The sequence below is a fragment of the Puntigrus tetrazona genome, chromosome 21, assembly GCF_018831695.1.
Source record: "Puntigrus tetrazona isolate hp1 chromosome 21, ASM1883169v1, whole genome shotgun sequence".
NCBI classification, from domain to species: Eukaryota; Metazoa; Chordata; class Actinopteri; order Cypriniformes; family Cyprinidae; genus Puntigrus; species Puntigrus tetrazona.
The window spans coordinates 15,657,709-15,681,772 of NC_056719.1; the positions used below are offsets into that span (position 1 = coordinate 15,657,709).

General features: G+C 37.4%; 2 protein-coding genes and 1 long non-coding RNA gene across 3 annotated transcripts; 2 read left to right on the forward strand and 1 right to left on the reverse strand.

Moving 5' to 3' along the window:
* Window positions 1–754: 754 nt before the first annotated feature.
* mpp1 (membrane palmitoylated protein 1) lies at window positions 755–12,292 on the reverse strand. Its single transcript, XM_043221414.1, has 12 exons — window positions 11,944–12,292; window positions 5,506–5,634; window positions 5,267–5,345; window positions 5,102–5,187; window positions 4,420–4,488; window positions 3,522–3,718; window positions 3,309–3,415; window positions 3,078–3,158; window positions 2,585–2,665; window positions 1,682–1,884; window positions 1,525–1,599; window positions 755–1,439 (listed from the first exon to the last, which is right to left on the reverse strand). The coding sequence occupies exons 1-12, from the start codon at window positions 12,064–12,066 to the stop codon at window positions 1,263–1,265; spliced, it is 1,407 nt and encodes a 468-aa protein (XP_043077349.1). The 5' UTR covers window positions 12,067–12,292; the 3' UTR covers window positions 755–1,262.
* A 5,116-nt stretch (window positions 12,293–17,408) lies between these two features.
* gpr34l (G protein-coupled receptor 34 like) lies at window positions 17,409–19,144 on the forward strand. The gene is made up of 2 exons (XM_043220925.1): window positions 17,409–17,491; window positions 17,626–19,144. The coding sequence occupies exon 2, from the start codon at window positions 17,707–17,709 to the stop codon at window positions 18,688–18,690; it is 984 nt and encodes a 327-aa protein (XP_043076860.1). The 5' UTR covers window positions 17,409–17,491; window positions 17,626–17,706; the 3' UTR covers window positions 18,691–19,144.
* A 1,466-nt stretch (window positions 19,145–20,610) lies between these two features.
* LOC122326212 lies at window positions 20,611–21,620 on the forward strand. Its single transcript, XR_006247441.1, has 3 exons — window positions 20,611–20,693; window positions 21,032–21,111; window positions 21,469–21,620. It is a non-coding gene; the product is annotated as an uncharacterized LOC122326212 (long non-coding RNA).
* The last annotated feature ends 2,444 nt before the right edge of the window (window positions 21,621–24,064 follow it).

A 24,064-nucleotide genomic window follows, 5' to 3' on the forward strand; every position in this document is an offset into this window, starting at 1 on the left:
CTGGTGAGATCTGGTCACCAAAACCTACTTCTAAATGAAGATGGAGCCTTTTCCGTGGCGGTACCTAGATTGTAGAACAGCAAAACTCACGCTGAGTTGCTCCTTCTCTATCAGTTTTTAAATCTTAATCTTTAGCCCTCAAAAAAGGCAGATGCTCTAATTTTTTAAATGTCATTTCCTGTTTTGACTGTGATTTTGATCTGTCCTGTGACCGTTTTCAAATGCGCTTTATAAATAAAAGATCTAGAACTAGATAATAATATATAATGAGTGAAGCAGAGACTCCTGGAAACGTCCATAAATGTAACATTATTTTACAGTGAAACAGTGTTAAAACATTTAGTTCCCCTTTAGTTTATCTACATCCTACTGGGCCCTCTAGTGGCAAAAAAAATGTACAAAATGTGCAAAAAACTACATGCTTATGACAAATCCGATAACTTAGAAGTATATCTGTGCAGGTTCTATTTCAATTTTTTTATACCGAATGCCAAAACTTAACTTGTATCATCTTCACGAGTTTGCATTTTGTTTATTGCCCGACGCTTAAAATGAAAGAAGTAAACTGATGTGTATATACTCTCTTAATCTTAGCACTAGCATGAACCTCATCAGCCGTATTTTTGGTGTTTCAGACCGCGTTTGCGCAGAAAAAAAGCAGAGAAATCCACAAAACCAACATCCACGAAAGTGCTGAAACTGCTAAAACTGACACCAGCGCTAAAAACGTGAAAAAGCTGTAACAGAGTCCCGGTTGGAGTGTAGGGAGAGGTTTATTCAGTTCTTTTAAAAGTGCCTTACATTACGACTTGAGGTAAATCCATATATCATTATGAAGAACATTTCAGGACATGACAAACCTGCTTTCAAATATCGACTGATACAATTTCCCTGTGTTTTTAACATGTTTTTTTTTTTTTAATGTAACTATATTTAAGAACAACATGGCACATGTTACAAAAAAAACACACTGAAACGTCAGGGAAGATCGAAAACCAACAGACCTTATTGAACTGAGTGGTATTTTGAATCACAGTAGAGGTCCTTTTTGCATCGCTAACAATGTCATCGCTTAATGCTATAGCGCTCTGTCATTGAAAATCATTCACATGTTAAACAAAAAGAACAAACTTATTGCTTTGTCGCCAAACATTCTATAAAACACTTATTCATGTGCAAACTGTCTTGATAAGGACTGTATTAGGCAGGGCACCGTGTGAGTGGGATTTTTGGAGGGTCGGCTGCAGACAGGGATGGGGCGTTTAGTACACCCAGGAGATGGGCACCCACTGCGGGGTTGAGGAGGCTCTCTCGATGGCCTCCTCCACACCCTTAACGCTCTCATCCACGTCGTTGTTGACGAGCATTTCGTCGAAAAAGTGGCGGTACGCGCTGAGGATGCCGTCCGATTCTTTCTGGATGTTCTGCACCGCCTCCGACTGAAAAGTAGAACGGGAAAGTTCGGTTACAAATCGGTGTTAAAAAATGAACATTGGTCAGGTTCTCGGGAGGGGAACTTCTAACCTGATTGGAAGTGTTCGTGGGAGCGATGAACATCACGAGAGGAGCGAACTCTGCCGTTCTGAGCACTTTCAGTGTCTGGAAAGAACAGAATTTTTAAGGCTCGTTTGATGCTATGGATCAAATTCTGTGTTAATGAGATTTGACAGTTGACTCGAACCTGCGGTTCCACATCCAGCACCGCGATCTTCCCTTGCTCGTGAATTTTGTGGACGGTTTCCATCTTAGTCCCGAACATGTGTCCCTGATAACTGCCGTATTCGAGCAGCTCATTCCCGATGATACATTTGGTCATTTCATCATTGGAAACAAAGTAATATTCTTTGCCATTCTCCTCGTCCTTCTTCTGGGGTCTAGTGGTGTCTATAAAGAAAAATATGATGTTTTTATGATTATTACTTTCTTCATTATTTTGTCTTTTTTATAACATGTTTTTAGAGAATATATCACAAATTAAGCTCTAAGAAGTATCTATAAATAATTCAAAAAAAAATAAAAATAAAAATAAAATAAAATAAAATAAAATAAATATATATATATATATATATATATATATATATATATATATATATATATATATATATATATATAGTATAATATATATATTATAGTCTTAATATCTTATGCAGTTTTGTTTAATACCTGTAACTTGTTTGAATATAATTTATACTATAATTATAATTTATAACAACATAACTTGTTGATAATATAATTTAAGTGGTAAACCAAAAGTTAAAATAAAACTAGAGATGTGTATGTGGTGTTTAGAGAACAGAAATATTTCACAAAAAAAACTATTGTAAACTATAAAAAACAAATTTAGATGATGTTAGAGATGACGTTCGTAATTGTAAACATCAGGTCCTTTATAGTGCACAAAATGCAATTTGCAGTAGACTATAAAAAGATGCAGCATGTCAACTTGACATTAATGCCAGACAGGTTTGAAACGATGTGGATTTTAATATTTCGGTAAATACATGGCTTTAAGACCGTACAGAATTCAGTTTGGCTCTCACGCTCTCAAAAGCAAAGAGAAGGCATGCCGCTGGGCAGTACATACGTGGTGCTGGGTAAGCAAACTTCTCAGGATATTTACTCAAAAGTGAATTTTTAATATGGCTCCTTCCAACTCCAGGTGCACCTTTAAACAACAGCGAAAGAACAAACAACACATTTTAGCCTGTAAACCTCAAATTAACTGGGCATTTTCAAACATTAGGATCTTCGTTGTGATCAAGAACATCTTTCCAACGTAAAGAATATTATCCTTATTATTAACTAGTAGCTTATTAGCGTGCATATTACGCATACGGGCCGTTTATTAGTACTTATAAAGCACATATTAATGTTTTATTCTGCATGGCCATATTTTTAAATAACTTAATCCTACCTCATACCTAAACTTAACAACTGCCTTATTTACTATTAACAGGCAGCAGAAGTTGTAATTAATATTTACAGTGAGAATCGTAAACTTTGGTTGTATTTGCAGTCTGTGACGTCCACGATGATCTGCACTGAGCCGTGCCTAAGGTAGCCATGATGCTGCTTACCGATGAGAACCAGAGTTTTTCTGTTGAATGCGGGCAGTCTCACTACCTCCTCATAGGATATTACATCGAGCTGGTCAAAGACTAAGGAAGAAACAAAAACGATTAAGTTAATGCGCAAGTCATCTACAACACTTAAACACAGGCGGCGTTTGTGCTTCTTACAGAAAATGATGTTTTGTTTTTATTTATTACAGCCATAAGCTGTACGTAAAGCCTATTTGCGTCACTTACTTGAGCTATGTTTGGCAAGGTATTTGTCTTTGCATTTCTTCTTCTTGCCAAACGGACTGCAGGACTGACCGGCTTCCCGCGTTGCTTTGCTTTTGCTTGCCACTCGCCTAGAAAAAATATAAAATGACACGTTTGAGTCGCGAAAGATCTCTCTATCATTTCAAACAAGTCAATCAAATATAGAAAAATAGACGAAAGCATGTCGGAACGTACCATTCCTGAAGTTCTGGAGAAGGGAGGAGTCCTGCGAAGTCTGTGCAGGAGCTGTCCACCTTTCCTTGCCACCAGTTTGGATCCTTCTTATTAATGATTTGAAGGATGTCGCCCGTTTGGAATTTCAGGCCGGCTTCTTTGCAAGGGATGAGTTCATCTTTGACGGGGTCATAGTCGAATTGCGCTCTCATATACGTCTGCAAAAACATTATTTGAAAAATATTACTCCCTCGTAAAACCACTGTAAAGATGACCTATCAGCCAATCGATGCTTGCTAAATTTAGGAAAAGGTTTCCAAATTCTTACCGTAGAAGCTATAACTAAAAAACAAAATCCCCTTGTGATACTTTTTGATAGATTAGATAGATATACAGATTGATTAGTGACAATATCTACAGCTGGTTAGATATTATAACTAGTTACAGGCTAAAAATGATAAGAAAAGCTCTAGATGGACCGAACTTTACAGGCACAGAACGGTGAATGAAGGCTGCCATCGCTCTACACAACATCAAACAATGTCTAATAGGTTTTAATCAACCGCAGTTGAGTTTGATGCTGTGTGACCAGCAGATGGCAGAAGAAAGTTACTAAAGTTACTTCGTCTAATAAGAAAAGTAAGTGTAGTTATCTGCTACTGACGCTTTTATAGTCACCTGTGTCTTTCAATCAGTTTCAGAATCCCATGATAAACACCAAACCTTAATTTAACCAAGAATACAGGATAGACAGACAAAGAAAGAAGCGATAAAATCACATTTGAGTGTGTATTTGCTGATCAAAGGGAAAAGCGAGTTGAGTAGACTGATAAATAAAAGAAAGAAACTGGTCAAATGTAACAAACGTGACATTGGTTTTGTAATTATTATTATTATTATTATTATTATTATTACTCACCTCACATGCCATTGGGCGACTTTGCTGATTGGGGATGATTTTCAATGTGACAACACCATTTGTGTCTTTCTGTAATATTGAACAGCGTCCAACAACGATAAATCAAAAGCAACAGAAACATCTTGGAGAGTTGACTCTTCTTAAAAACTGTGTAAATGATCAGGGAGCTGCTTTGAAGCAATAGCTAAGCAAACGTCAAGCTACCCGGAATTTAAAGTTCAGCTTTTAATAAAGCAGCTACACAATAGAAACTTGAAACTGAAGCTTTATCTTCATGCCCAATTCTAATTAGCATAACACAAATACAGTATACGTCATATATATACAGTATATATATGGATGGAATATGACCCATGCGAGAGATTCTATCTTCTCATTGTATAGGTGTCATGTATGCTTGTTTATACATTATATAACGTGTTTATCATTAAAACAGTGCATGTAGAATTCCTGCAACTATTTGTTTTGAAAAGCGTAATGACATATTTCAATACATGACACACACATATCAAAAGAAATAACTAAGATTAATATACTTTAGTCAATTAACGAATAAGATGAGATTTACACATTTTAATTTATTTTAAAATAACATCGAATTAAATGTCAACTCAGTTCACACTTAAAGTATATTTTATTCACGAGTGTGCTTTTTTAAAAGCACAAATGAAACGCAACTCACCAGAATCTTCTGCAGCTGGTCTACACTTTGATTAGCAACACTTTTCCCATTAATCTCTGCGATTTCGTCACCTTCGTGTAAAGAACCTGTTAAAAAAATCATTAGCAATTAGTCATTGAGCTTATTATTATTATGATTGGCAAAGAAAAAATGAATACACCGTACCCTGTCTGTGTATCATCCCTCCATGCAGAATTCTTGCTACCGTACACCTCTGCCTTTCATTCAGCTTAAGAGTTACACCCTGAACAGGCACAAAACATTTTTACTCTTAATGATCTTTTTGCATGACACAAGTAAAAATTGGGTTCAAATAAGTGACTGTCTCCAATCTGTTCCTCTTCGTATGTTAAAGAAAGTATTTTATTTAGTCAGAAGCATTAAAGGAAACAAAAGGTGTATACCAGCGGCTCAGAGGGGTTCTTCTCGAAGGCTACTTCTCGCATCCTGCTTGCGTCTTTGCCGTTCATGTGACTAGCGCTGCCGTTGGAGAAGACTTCCTGTCCTTTGCCTTCGTAAGTCTGCATAACGGCCTGAGAATGCAAACAGGGAACGCGTTAAGATATCTATATTACAGCGATCGCATTAATCAGTTGTGTATTAGCTGAATCCATATATCCGCAAGATATTAGAGATGACTCGTGCGTGATGTTTTGTTTGTTTGTAGGTGTAAAATAAAATGGCATGACGAAGGATTACAATGAAAGAGTCCGTGTGGACATCTGTGCTGGGTTAACGATTAAACGGCTGCATCTTAACACTTCATTAAATCCTGCAATGCTGGGAACTGGTTGGCATGGTTATGCTGTCTGATGAGGGAGCTTGATTTTAACTGATGTGACTAAACAAACGCCCTCAGAAAGTAGTAACGGTGCATTTTACTTTGCTCTGTTTAACGATGTGTCAAAGGGAGAGGTCCAATGCATACGTTCTTAAGCAGAATGAGTGAATTTGATCAGAAATGGTTTGATACCACCCTTTTTTACTACAGTACACTGCTGAATAGAGCAATGGGTGTAGTTACGTGTTTTTTAAAGAGTCCACAGAGTGGACAGACAACATATCTTGGTGGTTGCAGTGCAACTACTGTCATGCTGTAACTATTGTTCAGGCCTAGGGTACATCTGGTAACCTCAAGCATTATTTATGAGCAAAATATGACACAGATGCTCGGGTTGTCAGTAATCTTCTTTCACAGACACAGCAGTGGGCTTAGAGAGCAGCAGTCAGTCATTTCAATAATACGAAGGAGACACGCTCACACAAATGTTACATCTTCCACAGAAAGTGTCTTGATGTTCAGCAAATGCATGGCAATGCATGAAGGCTCAGGACAAAGTTTACACCACATTACCACTATTACATGATAAGGACTTTATACCTCGGCTTTGAGTTGGGTTTGACGACGCGATGACTAACGCGATGGGTTCGTGCCAGGTTTTACTGATCAGCACAATCCGGTGTCAGCTAGATCTGATGACGAAGCATGCTTTTTTCCCTACATTGTGAAATCCATCGTGTGCGCATATTCGTCAGTCAGGACAAGCTGCGCACCCAAACGCGTCTCAAAATAACTTGTGTGTTCCTTTAAAAAAGCCATGCGGTTTAGCGCGAAGGTGAATGGATGTTGATGGGGGTGAGCTGTCCTTTTAAGCTGTCCTCTAAAAAAGGAAAAGCACAATGAAAATCCTTGAAGTCGTTAAGAAATGGATCTTTTCATCGTCGGGTGTCATTCCTGAGCAAATAAACGCAATAAAACGAAATGAGAAAAAATGCAGCCCTTTTACTGCACGATGAATGAATTTCGAAACTGGCCAGAAAAAGTCTAAAGTAATTTGAATGTAGTGAAAGTGCTTAACCTTAAGTTAAGCCACTGGCACGCTTTACCCCATAGCTACTCCTCATTTCATAATTTTGAGCAAAAATAACAGCATGGTTTAATACTACAAGCAGTTTAACCAAATGCATTATAACCGGCCCTTTCCATTGTATCATAAGCTATGAGAAACAGAATATTAAACTTGTATGACCAAACGAGACCGTAAGCAATCTCTAAAAGAAAGGGGTTGTTTTTAAAAGCAAAGAATGAGACAGACCGTGCTCGTCTTGAGCCATGAATCATTTGACTGTTTAAACTTGACACGCCTTAAGTTTTCATGTAAAACAGCAGTGAAAATACATCAACTTTTGTCTGTGAAGTGGGTAACAAATGGGATCCATTAGTCAGTGATAATGTACGAGCATGCGAATTTAACATAGTTCTTTCATATTTTTCCCAAAGTTGCTGCGGATAGAATTGCACACATTCGATGATGTTAACTAAATAAAACCAAAATAGAATCAACGTGTGTCTAATGAACATCCGGAGGAGCATCTGAGGGACAAGAGGCCTTGCTGGCCCCATAGCTATATCAAATCTCAAATGCTTGACTGTTCATCGCTAAAATAAAACAATATTATCGTCCATCTTTAATCTGCTACATGCAGCTAATGGTCAAACCTATTAAGATATGATAAACATTATCAGCATGCTATACACATAAACATATTTTCAGCTTTACAAATACAATTAACGTTTATGTAATGATGATACGATGATAATCAACCATCCGTTGCTTTAAAAATATATATCCATGAGCCACTCCTGATTTGTATCCGAGTCGAATCAAAGTTAGATTCTTTGGATTTCAATTAGGGAGAGTGAGAGTGAAGGTAAAAGGGTATTAAGTCCATTAATGTAAGTGAGATAACAGGGGAAATGGGGAGTCTCGGATCTAAGGACTACATTAAGGTAATCCAATCAGTGCTTTTGTTTTCCTGATCGTATGGATTCTCTGAAGAAAGTCGATTACTCACCCGTCAGTAAATGCTTATCAGGATTATCATACATATTGTATGATAATCCTGAAACGCATTCACCGACGTGTGTTGACATGTAATTCAATCCAGTATAAATATAGCATCTGTCTGGACACATTAAGACTAGAGGCAGAAGTGCAAACTTCATATTCAAAATAAACTCATAAGAACAATGCGCATTACTTTTAAATGGTGTATTAAATTGTATTCTTTTTGTGGAACGCATCTAAAATCTATGTAGAAAAAGAGTCATATGAAGCAAACAGACGTTTTTTAACCATTTTTGGTTCCCTTGAACTGTGTTCCGAACACAAACAAAGCGATCAATGACAAAATGTTCATTTTAGAGTAACCCTTAAAACAATGGTAGCAATGGTACGTTTGGTACGTTTACCGGTTGGAGAGCAACCATATGCCTCCAACGAACTCGCTTCTACTGCTGACAGCGCTGTCCTCATCAGAGGGAAGTCACATGTTATAGGAAACAGCCAAACATCCTGAGCAAAGGTTGCGTGCCGCGATTGGGCTGATAGAACATCAATGCATGGGTCAGCTAAACAGAACCTACTAATGCTACCATGCAGAGAAATATGCTGACTAAGGTCTGATGAAATCGGCATTCAACTGTGAAAAGTATGCAGAATTTTTAGAATAACTTCATAATAACTAATGCTATTGCAGTTCACAGAGGTCGTATCCCATATCAGACCGCCAACTCTGACGGAGGGCTTCATTTCTACGCTCACAAAAGTCTGCAGTGTGCGTACGGTCGGTTCCAAAGCTGTGGGAGGCCTTAACACATCCTCATTACCAACAGCAAAAAAACGCGACCTCCTCAAAAACGCTTCCTACTTTGGAGTTTCACCGAGTGAGCACTGGTCATGTGACTCAACAGACAAAGAAAAAACACCTCTGTTGTCAGGGAAGCGTCATCGCATGGCTTAAAACGTTGAAAGTGTCACCTGATTTTCTGTGCTGAACAGCAGCAATAACCGAAAAACATTTCGAAAACGTTTATCACGTCCAAGCACCTCTATAGTCTTCTGAAAAAAGCGGCTCTGGCCTGCGAGGAGATATGTACCGCAGTGCACTTCGATGACTCTTGCTGATACCTGCAGTAAGTTGAGTCTAGTCTCACGCCCTGGGGAACGAGGCACGCTCCTGATCTATGAGGACCGCATTGGAGCCAGAACAACTCTAGTTAACCCTAGCGTCGTTTTCCAAACCATGAACCTGATCTTGATTGACTGGACTGTGTGATTACAAATTTAAATGTGTCTCTACAGAACAAATATTTATGCAATCTATTATTTACATGCTAATATAACACGTCCATGATGATGTCCAAGCTGCGCAGCTAAAGATTATGTGGTAAGAGAAAAGATAATCATTTAATATTTAGCTACTACCTTTTTGGAATTGTTGGATATGTTTAATGCATTTTACATTTTGTGATATAAAACGCACAGTATTACGTATTCAATATTACAAGGCTGTAACTGTGTCATTTTCATTTAGTCACAAAATGTAGCTATATTATCACGCAGCTCTCCATATAAAGTTATAAGTAAGACCAGAGGCAGTAAATATAAGTATGTCCAACTTTATAGACATATATAGTCAGCATTCAAAGTGGATAATGTTCATCAAAGTCGTCTTAAGACTTTGGTTTTCGCTTTTAGAACAACTCTGATAAAAGGTTTTGAGCCGCTTCGAATGTTGACTGTATACTAAATGTTACAAAATGTATATGATTCTTTGGGTCTATATAGATATTAAATGGGTTATTGTTAATGAGCAGATCTCTGCTGTAGACCGGCTACTCATACATGTGTTACAGTCAGTCATGTGTGAACAAGGAAGCTACATGTCCTGTTATCTAAAGCAAACACAATGCAGGGACACCGTGTTATACACAAACCGCTCTCCAGACTCCCCCTTTATCTGCAGAGAAAATGATGCCTTCTATTTATAGATGGCTTGTGCTTTGACTAGCGAAGCGCCCCGTCAGCGATCTTAAAATCCTTAGCATTCTATAGGTAGTAGGTTTAATATTCGAATTAGACGTTCCACGAAGCGACCGTCTTCATGGTTTTTATCTGTGTTTCTACCGTAGGCGGTTGCTGTTCTGGAAGGTTTCTAAGCCCAAATCTGAAAATCTGAAGGCCTCAGTCTAAGGCACTCTGTGTTACAATATATCGACCACCATTGATTGTCCAATATTAGCACCGGATTGGTCTGAACTGGCTCAATATCGGGACACACTGGGACGTTTAGATTTTTAGCATTGATTTTGTTATAGCAACCATCTTGTTGGTAAAGATTTATTGGCTGACATCCAGTACGTGCCGACATAAAAATATGCTTAAAGCAGATGTCAATAAAATCAAAAGGGATTTTTTTTAATTGGAGAGAGACATAGATGTCGTTTGATTGAAGATTTGTTTCGCTTTTCAGTGGCTCTCCAGAAAATAGACATCACATCTGACCATGAAGACTTCTTATGGAAAGTTAACATCGTATCTCCCGCCACTAATCCTGTCTGTGCCACAGAATACTATCGTCTCCTCATCGATGAGTTTATCTCAGGAAACAATCATTAACCTTGTTACTTCACAACTGGAAATGTCTCTACCATGTCAGAACACAATGTCCCAAGTTAATGACATTAACCCATAAAAGTCAAGAGCGGAGAAACTGATAATGATGAGTCAACATGTGAATCTGACGTGATGTGATTATTATCTCTGACGGCTGGTACGTTGGTTGAATCCTGGATTTAAGTTGATACATAAACTTACATCCTTAAGCAACCCTGAAGTTTTATTTGTATGTAGTATTTAGAGATGACAAGCTATTGGATTACGACATCAGCGAAAAGCAGAATCGGTTTCGGTATGCCTTCAAAGCACAGACTGGAAAAAAACACCTGAGTAAATGATTCATTTATTTTCAGTGATTCACAACCAGTTCAGTAACCGGTCCGAACGATTCTTCAGAGCGTTGTTCATCTAATCTTACCCTGGAGGTCCAATGCACTACGCAGTTTAGCTCCAACCCTAAAAACTCGCCTACCTGTGATTTTCTAACGATCTTGAAGATACTGGTTAACATGCTTGGGTTTGTTGGATTAGGGTTAGAGCTAAACTCTGCAGGAAAGATGATCTTGTGGGCAAGATTTGAGGATCCCTGCTCTGAAAGGACGAAATTTACTTTAAAAGCAAATGCAAGAAATGAAACCAAAATAACTTACTGGAAATAGTTATGACCTGAGTTGGTGTAGTTTAAATACATTATTTTATTGAAGGGTCACCTAACATGGACTACTAGGACAAGTGAAATCACAACAAATCAGTAGTAGTCCTAAACCAGACCCTAATCCTAACTCTATTTTTAACTCTACAGTAAGTACATGTAGTTAATTAACATCAGCACTTACATGTATAATTACACTGTAACAAAGACGCCTTAAAATAAAGTATAGTCATAGTTTTTTTTTAGAATAGATTCCATCAAAATAACGGGCCATTTGATAAAAGAATCAGAATCGTTTTGTTTTAATCTGGTTTTAAAAAAAAAATGCTCGAAAGAACCGTTTTGCGGAAATGAGTTCCCCACTACCGTCATGACGTCACGATGCGTCATTCCAAAATAATATTCAAAATTCTATTTAACGCCTTTTTACGCGAGTCGTGTGGAATTATTTTTAGTTACGTCGCAAAGCGTTTTACCCAAAACCGTCAAAACATCTAATGGCACGAAGAGGAAAGTTGTTCTGAGCGGCAACGTGATGCTGATCTCAAACCGGGCTGCACCAGTCTGGACCAGAACATCTTTATCCCTTATGAGAAAGTCTTATATCTGTGACACTGATAAAACACTGTCGATACGCACTGTCAACATCCGATTGTTCAATGTAAATGCCGAAATAAGGAAACCGGTGGTCTTCTGTAACCGTGTGATCAGTGTTTGGCGAATCTTACCTTGTCTGACTTGGGTTTATTCTGCAGCAGCTGTTCCAGATAGAGATCGGAGAGAGCCGTTCGCGCGCTGTTGACACGCTCCAGAATGACAGCGGGTTCGTTTTTATTGGAATTTAATGTCATTTTCTTACAGTTAGAGGGGAAGGGGATAGGAAAAAAAAAGAAAATAGTCTGGCCCGAGTTGGGTCTGCTCAAGGTCCAAAGGGGTTGGTCAAAGAGAGCGATACGGCGTGATAAGAAAGCTTGAGATAGTTGGAGATAAAGGTTGAGGGATTCGGGCTCGAAGTCCGGAGTTTGCGCAAGAGACAAGACACAGCTGACAAAAGCACATAAACATTGGTGTGAGGAGGGGGCTGGCACACTGCGCTTCCCTTTAGAGTGCGCACTTACGTAGGTTACTATCTCTGACAAAACGTAAAGCGGACCCACGAGCAATTTCTACTATGGCGAAGACTGAGCTCATGAATATTAATTACGCAGCAACAGTCCAAACTGATTGGCTGAAAGGCGGCCGCTGGTAGGCGGGCGCTAGTCATCTAGCGAATTAAAGGAATGCTGCTGTTGGAGGCGTGGTTCATGAATATTAATCGCCTAACGCGAGCGTATTCTCCAGGAAGGTTTGTTAAATATTAATGAGCAAAGCCTTCGTCGTAGTACGGATTTAAAATTGGCAGATATTTTTACAGTGTTAACCACTTGCTGATTGATGTTGTTTCGGTTCCCTGTGAAAGTGAAAATGTCATAAGATGCCGAACGGCGATTTTGTGCTCTTTTTAACCGATTGTTCAATTTTGTTTTCGTAGTTGCATATGGATAAGAAAAAAAAAAAACGTACGAGAAATGTAATGTAATCCTCTTTTGTAATACTGTAACTAAAATGAAAACGAACTTTCCCGTGCAAATTATGCGTTCGTGTCAATAATTTAATAAAAGCTAGTAAATGTCAAATTGAAGAGAAAGTACGCCCCCTTGCGTCCCACACACAAGATTGTTTTTCAGTAGTGAACGTACAGTTTACTAGCATATACTGCATCCTCTAGAACATATTTATTCATTTACTTAGTTAATTGCATCGATTAATTAATTTTACTTACCATTTTGTAGTGTGCTCACTGAGGGGATGTTGATTTTTGTGGCATCCGAAAGCTGTCATTGCACTTTTAAATTGAATATCTGCATTTATATTTATTAACACACTGAGCAATTACCATGTGTCTAAATATTAAGATTTATAAATGCACACATTTAAATACATTTAATCATTTACTTAAACTTCCTAAATGATCTGGCAACCCTGGATCCAATGGCAACTTCTAAATAACTGGTTTGTAAATATCGTATTAATTACAAATGGTCAACTGATCATTAATAAAGCGTGAAAATACAACTATTAACATTATAGATATGCAACATTTATAGCTGTGCTTATAAACGGCTTAGTCATGACTATTAATGTTGGAACAATGCTTTATAAAAGGATTAATTTGCTAATGCTTAACTAATATGTGCAGTTATTATAAAGTGTTAATCACTTGGCTAAAGCATCATCATCATCATCCTCCTACACTTATATCTAAATATGTTATTATTTAAAAGTACATGCACATTGTTTTTATCTTGCTCAAGAGAGTTAACAAGACTCCATAGTGATTTTTACAAAAAAGACTATACCACTTGTATGTATATTAGTAACAAAGCATTACAACTATAGTCTCTTTTGCTTCTATCTCATTTGATCTCGCTGATTCATGTTGAAACAAAGTGATTCATGCAGATGAAATTAATGGTAAGCTTTTATTTGTCTCCCTCTAATCATTGTAACATCACACACACACACACACACACACACACACACACACACGAAAGGAATAAAAAACAAGACCGGAATATTTAGTTTGATAACCTGTTGCTACAGTTATCAAAAGAGAATTGTCTTTTTTATTATTATTTTTTTTAAGTATTTTAAAATGCATCATTAAAAGTCGCAGGTTCTATTTCAACATATTCAGAATAAACAGTAAAATACATGTAATGGTTTGTCGTACTGTATGTGGATATTTGGGTTTTCTCTCTAGTGTGAAAGCCCTATATTTTACCTAACACTTCATTTGATGCGTGTTACCAGATGTCTTTGCTGCTGGTTCTCTGCAGTGTCGTAAGTGAAACTGGGAAATTTGGTATAGTGTGGGCTGGTTTCGGTGACCTGCTCATCATTTTCTAGCAGTGAGCTGCAGATTTAAGAGTTACAAAGTTCAAAGATTATTATGGATGCATTTGTGGTTTAGCTGGCATGCAAAACAAGAGGTTTGAAACTAGCTCTTGTCACTTCCTGTGGGGGGAAACATTAAAAGTCATGGGCTTGAGCAGTCTTGCTGTAAATGTTTGAGAAGTAATTCTCAACCTTTATATAAAAATGTTGTATTTTCCTTATTAATTGGTTTGAATCAGGTCAGTTTCTCTCTCTCTCTCTCTCTCTCTCTCTCTCTCTCTCTCTATATATATATATATATATATATATATATATATATATATATATATATATATATATATATATATATATAAATCATAGTGTATATAAGAAAATAAACATGAATTGTCTCACCTTTTTTTATTAGCTGCATATTGGAAGCATAATTCAAACGCATAGAAACATGCGTTTATTTAGAAAACATTTGGTACATTTTCGATGCTGATGATACACTAATTTATCTCCCTTTGACATCTGGAGAGAATTGCGGTTCAAATTAACTTTTGGCATGTCTGGAAGAGGTGGAAAGCTTGATAGTTCACAATTGGGTTCAGTTAAATCTAACTAAAACCTATGACGTTTCCTCTACCAGAGGATGCTCAAACTCGAACACTTATTTTAGGTAATCGGTCAGCCTATTGTCATGGCCAAACAAGAAATCTAGTTTGACCTAGATTTGAAACTTGAAAAGCAGATTAATGCTGATTAAGAGTTGTTTATAGTTTTCTTTAGTCTTTTACTCGACTTACAGTTAGTTCAGAATGTGTTTCAGCTAGTCTGTTTCAACGTACCTCTTCTATTTTGATCTCTTGTCTGTGTTTTTTGTTGAGTTTTTGTTGAGTTTCCTTTGACCTACTTTCTCTAGTTGTCCTTATTCTGTTCTTCTGTGTTGCATTGATTAAGAAATGAGTTTGTTTTGTTTTGTATTTATACACTTATGCATACATTAAAGCCCTATTCGCACTGGATTAGCACCTGTTGCACAAAGTGAGATGAACAAACTCAGAGTTGCACAGTAAGTTTTGAGTAGGGTTGGGTACCGAAACCCGGTAACAGTATGGCATCGATACCTAAGTAAACGTGATGTACTGAACCGAATCACCACATTTTGGTGCCATGCCTGAATGACAAACCCAACAAATCTTTGTAGCATCGCAAGTGTGCATGTTATTTTCACATTCCAACCTAAAATACAACAACTTGGGAACATAAGAGCATCCGAGGAGCACTGGAATGCAGTAATTACACTTTTACAGCAGACAGCCTTCCGTCAACTAGCTAAGCTAAACATGCTTCAGTTAAAATACCCAAAGCTAAACTTCCCTATGCATTCACATTTTTAAACCTGTTGTCCAACAAAAGAGAGTATAACCTTTTTACTCCACAATCAGACGCTTCCTTTTGTGATCTGATGCAACAGTTGGTTTTTTTATTACAGAATGTCTTTGTTTTAATCACCGTCACTCCTGAAAACACCCGGATCTACTCCTTGGCTATTAATGAGAGAAATGTCTGTACTTCCTCAACAGACATAGAAACAACCATATTTTATTGTCATCAAAAAGGTGCGGCTCGCTTGGAACCTCAATCGAGGAGGTACAGAAAAACGCCCCATGTACCAGGTACTGTACTCAGTGGAAACCCCCCCCAAAAGTGAACCAGAGACATATCAGCCCCTTTGTGCCCTTAGGAGCTCCAAATGGCCCTTTTTTTTACTGAAGATAGGTTTGGCACAGGGAGGAAGAAGACTTTGAGAAGACTCTCCCTTAAATACCTCCATGTCAGCTTCGCTTCACTTCCCATCTGAAATATGAGAGCTTGTGGTCTGTCCTATTGAAACATCAAGACTTTCATCCAAGACTGCATCTGAACCCTCACCAATGAGGCAATGCAAGTATTGTACGTATAACTAAGCAAAACTGAGGCGTAATATTAGTTATAGACCACATTATAAACAGTGCTGATGGTTTAAAGGTGGTTAACTGCCTCTCCATACCTTCATTCTCTGCTTTTCCTGATGGTTTACCATCAAGCCTTCTTTGCACTTTATTGTGTATTTACGCTGAATTTATATGTTCAGTTACGTAGCATGTAGCATTTACTTAATAAAACGTTTGCGCACAAATTACACAAGTTTCTTGTTCTGTCTTGCAAATGAATGTCCCTTTACTATTTACATGCTTTGATGCATTAGTACTTCCTGTGACCATGAAAATATCCTTAGTTTTTATGAATTTACAATGAATGTTGGCTGAATGTAATTCTGCTACTGGCAGCTGATATAAAAAATTGCAATTAATCAGAATCGATTGCGATTATTTCTATACATTTCCCTTAATGAGATGATTTCTTACAAAGATAATAGACCCACTTTTGACTATCTGTTTTGGTTTTACGGTTTCATGATTCAAGTTATTGAGGTCAAGGCTGGTATGTTAGGTTTTACAGATAATTACAGACCAATAGATTTTGTATATATTTTTTTGTATATATTCTGTCAAACGTTTTTTAGAAAAGATTTTGCAGGAAAATAAACATAAGTTCAGAAATTCTGCAAATAACTAGTTTGGTTTTAAAGCTAAACATAACGGTGACGTACATGTTTTAATGTATATATGGTAAACAAGTATGTAACTCATCAGTCATGCGCATGGCTTCATACATTGTATTATATAAAATGCAAGTAAGAGTGTTGCTATGATCTCAAGACCTAAAGAGAATATACATTTTCTGATAAGTCTGATAAGGACTGTTTGTGTTACATTAAAATCGTATAGATTTTATTATTGAGCACATGACAGAAGATTAAGACACTGAAAGGCAAAATTTATGAGGAAAATTTACGTTTTTGTTTTGGTACTTGTAAGGTTGTTTAGGTTGCTACAAGTCAAAGAGCTCTAAAGCAGAGATCTTTAATCATACTCCTGGAGACCCACGGTCCTGCAGAGTTTAGGTCCAATCCTAGTGAGACTCCAGGAGCAGGGTGGAAGACCTGTGCTCTACAGTACATATTCCTCAAGCTTTAAGTGTGTGTGTGCTGTTAAGGGTTAAAAACTAGGCGATGGCCATCAGTTTTGATTTTAGGCAACCAGATATTTCCTGTGCTCTGAGAATGGAAGTGAGTTTTGCTTGGCTTATCTAGCAGTCCTCAGCATTTCTACTGAGGTTAGCAGTAATGTCAACCGCAGCAACCAGGGTTCATACGTCACATGCGAGCAGAGTTTCCTGCATAGGAACTGGAGTTTCTGAACAGACATGTATCTAGTCACTTGCTCAAGCACAAGCAAACCTGCCACACAGGTAAGAATGCTATTCTTTTCTCAGGATCCTAGCATTTATTAAAAATCAATTCCATAAGTTGTAGAAATCAAGTGATAACCTGTGATCATATAGAGTGTTTCCCCCCCCCCCATTTTCCTCCCATGCCCCATTAGGAGAACCGAGAAAATCACCGCATGCCAAGATTTTGAGCAGCAGTGGTCAGCGAGTGTACACCATTGTTTTTGGCTGTCACAATGTTGCAGGAAAGCAATTCAACCAACAATGAGTCTTGTCAGATTCATGACGGTGTATTGTGGCCCTTCTTGCCCATTGGATACATTCTCATCTGTTGCATCGGACTGTTCTGTAACACCGTCACCCTCTACATATTTTTCCTTCGGCGGCACACAGACTCTTCCATGGCCATCTACATGCGGCACCTTGCCCTGGCAGACACCCTCCTGGTCATGTGTTTGCCCCTGCGAGTTTACTACCACAACAGAGAAGGTCCCTTCTACTTGTGCAAGGTGGTGGGCATCTTTTTCTACATCAACATGTATTCCAGCATCCTGTTCCTCAGCCTCATCAGTCTGGATCGATATTTGAAAATCATCAAACCTGTTTGGGTCTTTCGAATCCAAAAGACAAAGTGGAGCCACACGGCAAGCTACATCATCTGGGTCATCCTTTTTTCAGGAACGCTTCCCTTTTTTTCAAGCAACAATCAAAATCATCCGTGTGACAAGATTTGCTTCCACTTCCACAGCAAAGGACTTGTCGGTGGTACCATTAACCTGACAACAGTGGTGCTCTTTCTTGTTTTTTACGTTGCCTTTCTTTGCTTTTATGTGAAGATCACTAAGAAACTCCAGACTATGTCCATGGGCAATGGTGACCCTAAAGCACAGAGCCGCAAAAAGAAAGTCATCATAAAGATTTTCTTAGTGCCAGCCATTTTTACACTGTGTTTCTTGCCCTACCATGCAGTACGAATACCATACGTTCTGGCTCAGCTGAATATGATCAGAGACCTTCATAGCAAACAATTGTTGCACATCTTAAATGAGAGTACCTTGCTTTTGTCTGCTCTAAACAGCTGCCTAGACCCAATTATCTATTACTTCTTATCCAGTGCTTACAGGAAAACAATATTGTGTGCCATTCAGGGCAAGTTTAAAAACATGTATGCTTTAAACAGAAGGAGAATCAGCATAAACCGCTCACTCACTGAAATTTAGCATTAATGGATGACATTTCCATTTCTGACTTCTACACAAATCAAATTTTGTTAAATTCAACCAAATTGGAAATATCTAAATCTAGATGCACCGTGTTTTTTTTAAATTCACCACATTGTAAATATTTAGTTTTACTATTATTTTTCACTATTATTCTAAAAGTGAATAACAATCAAGTATTATAAGTTGTGTTCAATCCGCTGAATGGCATTTTAAGTGTATATACAGTAAGTCTTTTTTTAAAGGTTTTTCTGTAAATAATGAATATGTAGCTGGATTTTTTCTAAAGCGGTAGTTGCCAAATTATTTTCCTTGGTATAAATTTTGTGGTGGTGCCAAAAACAGTATCAAGATGATGGTTAATGCTAAATCAAACATGCATGTGTATCACTATGAAATTGTGATAAAGTAAAGATTGTGTAATTTCATGATAAAGGCTGAATATAAAAATGAACATTTGGTTTATAAAATTATTATTTTAATTGCTAGATTGGATGCAGAGCTGAATTTCATCTTTATATATATATATACACATCTATTTACATTTATATAATGGAAAATACTAAATGTTGTTGTTTAAATGCTGTTTAAACAAAAATTATGTATGTATATTTGCACTTTTATGTAATATTTAATTATTTAAACAATTTAAACATTTTAAAGAATGTTTGATTTGATTTTGTTGAGAAGCAACTAAAAAACTGAATGAAATTAACCATGTTGCGTTAGTGACCTGAAAAAAATACTTAAATTATATAAAATAATATATTTTTTGGTTATTCTGTAAAATGCATTACTGTCTTATATGCCTTTCTTTATGCTCTTTATACATTTTGTGTATATACACATCTGTAATCTGGCTAAAGCCATTATTGCGACAGTTCAAAATACAAAATAATGACTTAAATAAAGCATTGATTGCTGCAAAAACTGCAGTCCTCAGCTGATGTCTTCGGTAGATTTAGGGAGCTTGACATGATGCTCAGAACCGCTGTGTGGGTTTGATGTTTTCATTCGGGTTTTGATCAACCGATTTAAGACAGCGTCGATGAACTGATGAGAAGTTTTTTTTTCTTCTTCTGCAGCGTGTGGGTGACTTGCAGGGTTATGTTTGTGACTTGACTTTCAAGTTCAGATCATTTTCCACTTACGCGCCATTTCGCATTTTATACACACACACTCACACACACACACACACACACACTTTGTGTAACATTTTAGTAAGCATTGATTGTGGACGAGTACACAAGGGAATTTTCAGTTCATCTCAAACCATCTGTGAAAGATAACATTTTCCTAGATTGAAAATAAGTGCTTCTTATGATCGAGAGTTCAATAAAGGAAGTGAAATGTCACCACTACGTTTGCACTTATGACCTAGTTACATACACCATAATCAGTTATGACCATCGAATGTTAAGTAATGGTAAACCTGAGCTGCTCGCACTTTCGTGGTTTTGTATTTGTATCTTTTTTGATGATGATTAAAATTGAATTGAATAGTGCAGCTCCTATCTCTTTGCATAGAAATTCATAAAACTGTTAAAACTTTTCTAAAATGTCATTTTCATTTTATCGTGAGCATTTGCGAGCCGCTTTGTCTACAACAGTTACAAGAGAAACCTCAATTTCTTGCGCTTAAAGCGCCTCTTGACGGCACAGAATGAATTAGCATTTTTAATAAATCCGTCTGATTTACGCGAAAACATATTTTGCCTGTTATCAAAAAAATGATCTAATCTAGAAGGACTTAGCTGTTGTTATTGATTCTAAGGTAAGTTAGGTCCACAAAAGCACGCATGAACATTAGCGTTTACGTTTGCATCGTTAAAAAGTGCACTGTGTAAATTTTAGCGCCATCTAGCTGTGAATCTAGATCGCGAATTGCAACCGATGGCTCATTCTCCCGTTTTCTCCTCTCTTTAGAGAAGCTAAGATGGCTGATACAGGATGTCGTGCTCTGAGATAGCGGAAATAGCCAGCAATGGGGTTTCTTTACAAAGGTAAATTAAGGAATTATATTTGCTTAATTATTCAAGAAATCAATGTTACTGCAAATATTACAGTTACTTGTTCATCGTGTCAGGGTTTTATTCGCATAACATGGTGGCAAAACACTGTTTGTACTTTAAGGGCTACTATACAAACGTGATGGTGACTTCGATGGACGTAGCTATAAATCGCTCATTCTAAGTTGATAAAAACAACAGTTCATGAAAACATAATTACAAATATAATATTGCATTTCTATCGATAGATCCTCCTAAATATTACATTACACTACACCTTTAACTGACAATGCTGTCACACACCTTTCTGCACATGTCCCTGAACCGTCTAGATGTGAAAAACAGATCACTATCATCCTGCCTGACAGACCACAAGCAGTAATGTTGGGCAGACACGTCTCACCCTCAGAGCGTAAGTCCCCTGCTGTAATCATTTTGGAATTTCTCAGTTTTGTTCATTTAAACAGCTTGATAAAAGCATGCAAACAAGTGTTACTCCAGTAATTTAAAAATGACATTTATTCATTATACAATTAGCAAAGAGAAAAAAATGCCCTCAACATGCATATCACTGCTCTATTGTTGATTTGATCGTCCTTTGCTTTATTGATTTCGATAAAAATAAATCAAGATTATAAATGGTTGTTTTTGTCTCGGTTCGAGGGGTAACAAGTCAGAGAACTTGAACAGATGTCACCTCTTTTCATTTTAGGCAAACGGATATTTCCAGTGCTCTGAGAATATCAGTGAGAGTTTTTTTTTTTCACAGCTTGGTTTATTTAGCAGTACTCTGCTTTTTTACTGAGGTTAACAGTGATGTCAACCGCAGCAACCAGGGTTCAAACAAGTTTCCTCCATAGGTACTGGAGTTTCTGAACAGACATGTATCTAGTCGCTTGCTCAAGCACAAGCAAACCAGCCACACAGGTAAGAGTGCTATTCTTTTCTCAGGATCCTAGCATTTATTCAAATTGCAGGAGTAGATCAAATTAGAACCTGTTATAATATAGACCTTTATTTTATGCCCCATTAGAACAATCTGAAAATCACTGTGTGTCAAGATTTTGAGCAAATGTACACCATTGTTTTTGGCTGTCACAATGTTGCAGGAAAGCAATTTAACCAACAATGAGTCTTGTCAGATTCATGACGGTGTATTGTGGCCCTTCTTGCCCATTGGATACATTCTCATCTGTTGCATCGGACTGTTCTGTAACACCGTCACCCTCTACATATTTTTCCTTCGGCGGCACACAGACTCTTCCATGGCCATCTACATGCGGCACCTTGCCCTGGCAGACACCCTCCTGGTCATGTGTTTGCCCCTGCGAGTTTACTACCACAACAGAGAAGGTCCCTTCTACTTGTGCAAGGCGGTGCCTAAATCCATGAAGTTGGTTCAAGTGAGGGGAAACAGTCTATTACTGTGAGTATAGTGGTGAGATTTTGGAGTTGGGTAGATCGGTTACAAAGTCTATGGCAATGGGACAAAGGGCACTGAGGTATGGGTAGTTAGTAACCTAGCTGGGCATTGATGGGATGATTTGGTGATGTTGCAGGTAGTGCAATGCTGAATGAAAAAGGAGATGTCTTTTAGTAGGGAGGGCCACCAGAACTGATTTGACACAAACTGAGCTGTGGCAGTTATGTCAAGTTGGCCTTAACTAGGGGATCTACTCATGAATATTCTTGATGACTCATTGTCGAAGAATCTGCAGGAAATAGGTTCAGATCTGTGAGCAGTCATGTGGCGTGGGATCTGAAAACTGAAGGTCAGTGATTTCCGTCATTATGCCCCAGTGGACTGGTGTCAGAATTAAAGATGAGGGAATAATAGGCTCACTGTGTAGGCAAATCATTGTATTTTGGGAATAGAATCATGTTGTTGTTTAAATCTTTAAATAGTTGTTAAATTAAAGTTATTTGTCATGCTTTGGTGACACCTCTCAAACATATTTACCCAATCTCAGACATTATACTAAGCTTTTTTGGCTTCTGATCGCAAATAAAGCCAAACTTTGGAGCACTTATTTTAGCAAGCAAGGTCCTGGACGATTCCAAAGTCCTTACAGATGGAGGGGAAAAATGCATAGGAATTCATATGCAGAATCCAATTTTGCGAAATTGAGTGATAGTGTTAGTGTTTCATGCCCACCAGGAAATTTCTTTAACAAATAACATTAAATGTTGAAGATAAAAACGTAGAGTCAAAACAGTACATGGTGGAAAAAAACTGATTGAAGGACACAACATCCGGCTGAAGCTTGCACGCTCTTACTTGGCTTTTGCAGCTGTCATGATATGTAAAGAGATAGCGGGACGCTGGTTCCCTCGCAAAAAAAAATCAAACCCAAAAAACGAATGTGGGGGTAAAGGTTTGCTTTATGTCGTAGAGTAAAACTTGAAAATATCTTGGGCTTGTATTAAAACAATATTTTATTTAATGCCTATCAAAAACCCATTAAGCTCATGACCATACATATACTATGACAGAGGTAATACAATTTGAAGGTGGTTTAATGAGGACACTGCCAATGTCCTCATAATTAATAGGCTTTGAAAACATACTAAATTGTGTTTTTTGGAAAATCAAAAAATGGGGTAGTTTTAGGTTTAGGGTTGGTGCAGTGTAGAGCAGTAGCACATACAGTTTGTACAGTACAAAAACCATTATGCCTATGGGTGGTCCTCATAAACCACAAATGCCAACGTGTGTATGTGTGTGTGTGTGTATTTGTGCGTGTGCGTGCATGCATGCGCCATAAAGGGGACACAAGTCTTGAAAAGTTACATTTAACAGAAGTCCACATCTATGTTTAATGCAATTGCTGTTGCTTTAACCTGCTTTGTCTTATTTTAAACACCTAAAAATATATCTCAAGGCACGCTTGAAAGTTTGTTGAAGCGCCCTGGTTGAGACACTGCCAGCAGATAAGTGTGGTTTCAGTACAGCAATCAAATCAAGCATTTGTGTCATATCATTCTTTTCAGATCAGATGTGCTAAAACATTAGCCACATTTCATTCCATGCATAATCATTCTCAATTCTTAACTGTTTTCAAATGTTAACAAAGTGTGAAAAATGTTTGTTTTAAAATGTATGGTTTATTATTATTATTTTAATTCCTCGGTTGACTTGTTGTTATATATATAGATGTATATAGATGTAGAAAGCCAATATTTAAGTTGTTTATTTATTAATTTTTTGAACAAAAAGTGAAAAAAAAAATAAGCTGAATTATAGTTTTTTGTTTCTTGGAAAAAATAAAAATAAAAACAAAAAAGATTTTGGTTTTCTAATTTTCAAAGGAAACTCCATTGGCCTCCACGTGTATTATATTTTACTTTCCTTTCTATTGATGCCT

Bases quoted from the DNA above. Each gene is read 5' to 3' on its own strand.
- gpr34l (XM_043220925.1), top strand. From the start codon at position 17,707: ATGTTGCAGGAAAGCAATTCAACCAACAATGAGTCTTGTCAGATTCAT.
- mpp1 (XM_043221414.1), bottom strand. From the start codon at position 12,066: ATGACATTAAATTCCAATAAAAACGAACCCGCTGTCATTCTGGAGCGT. The intron at 5,635-11,943 runs GTAAGATTCGCC...TTGCATTCTCAG, and splicing joins ATAAACCCAAGTCAGACAAG to GCCGTTATGCAGACTTACGA. The intron at 1,440-1,524 runs GTTAGAAGTTCC...TCTACTTTTCAG, and splicing joins CCACGAACACTTCCAATCAG to TCGGAGGCGGTGCAGAACAT.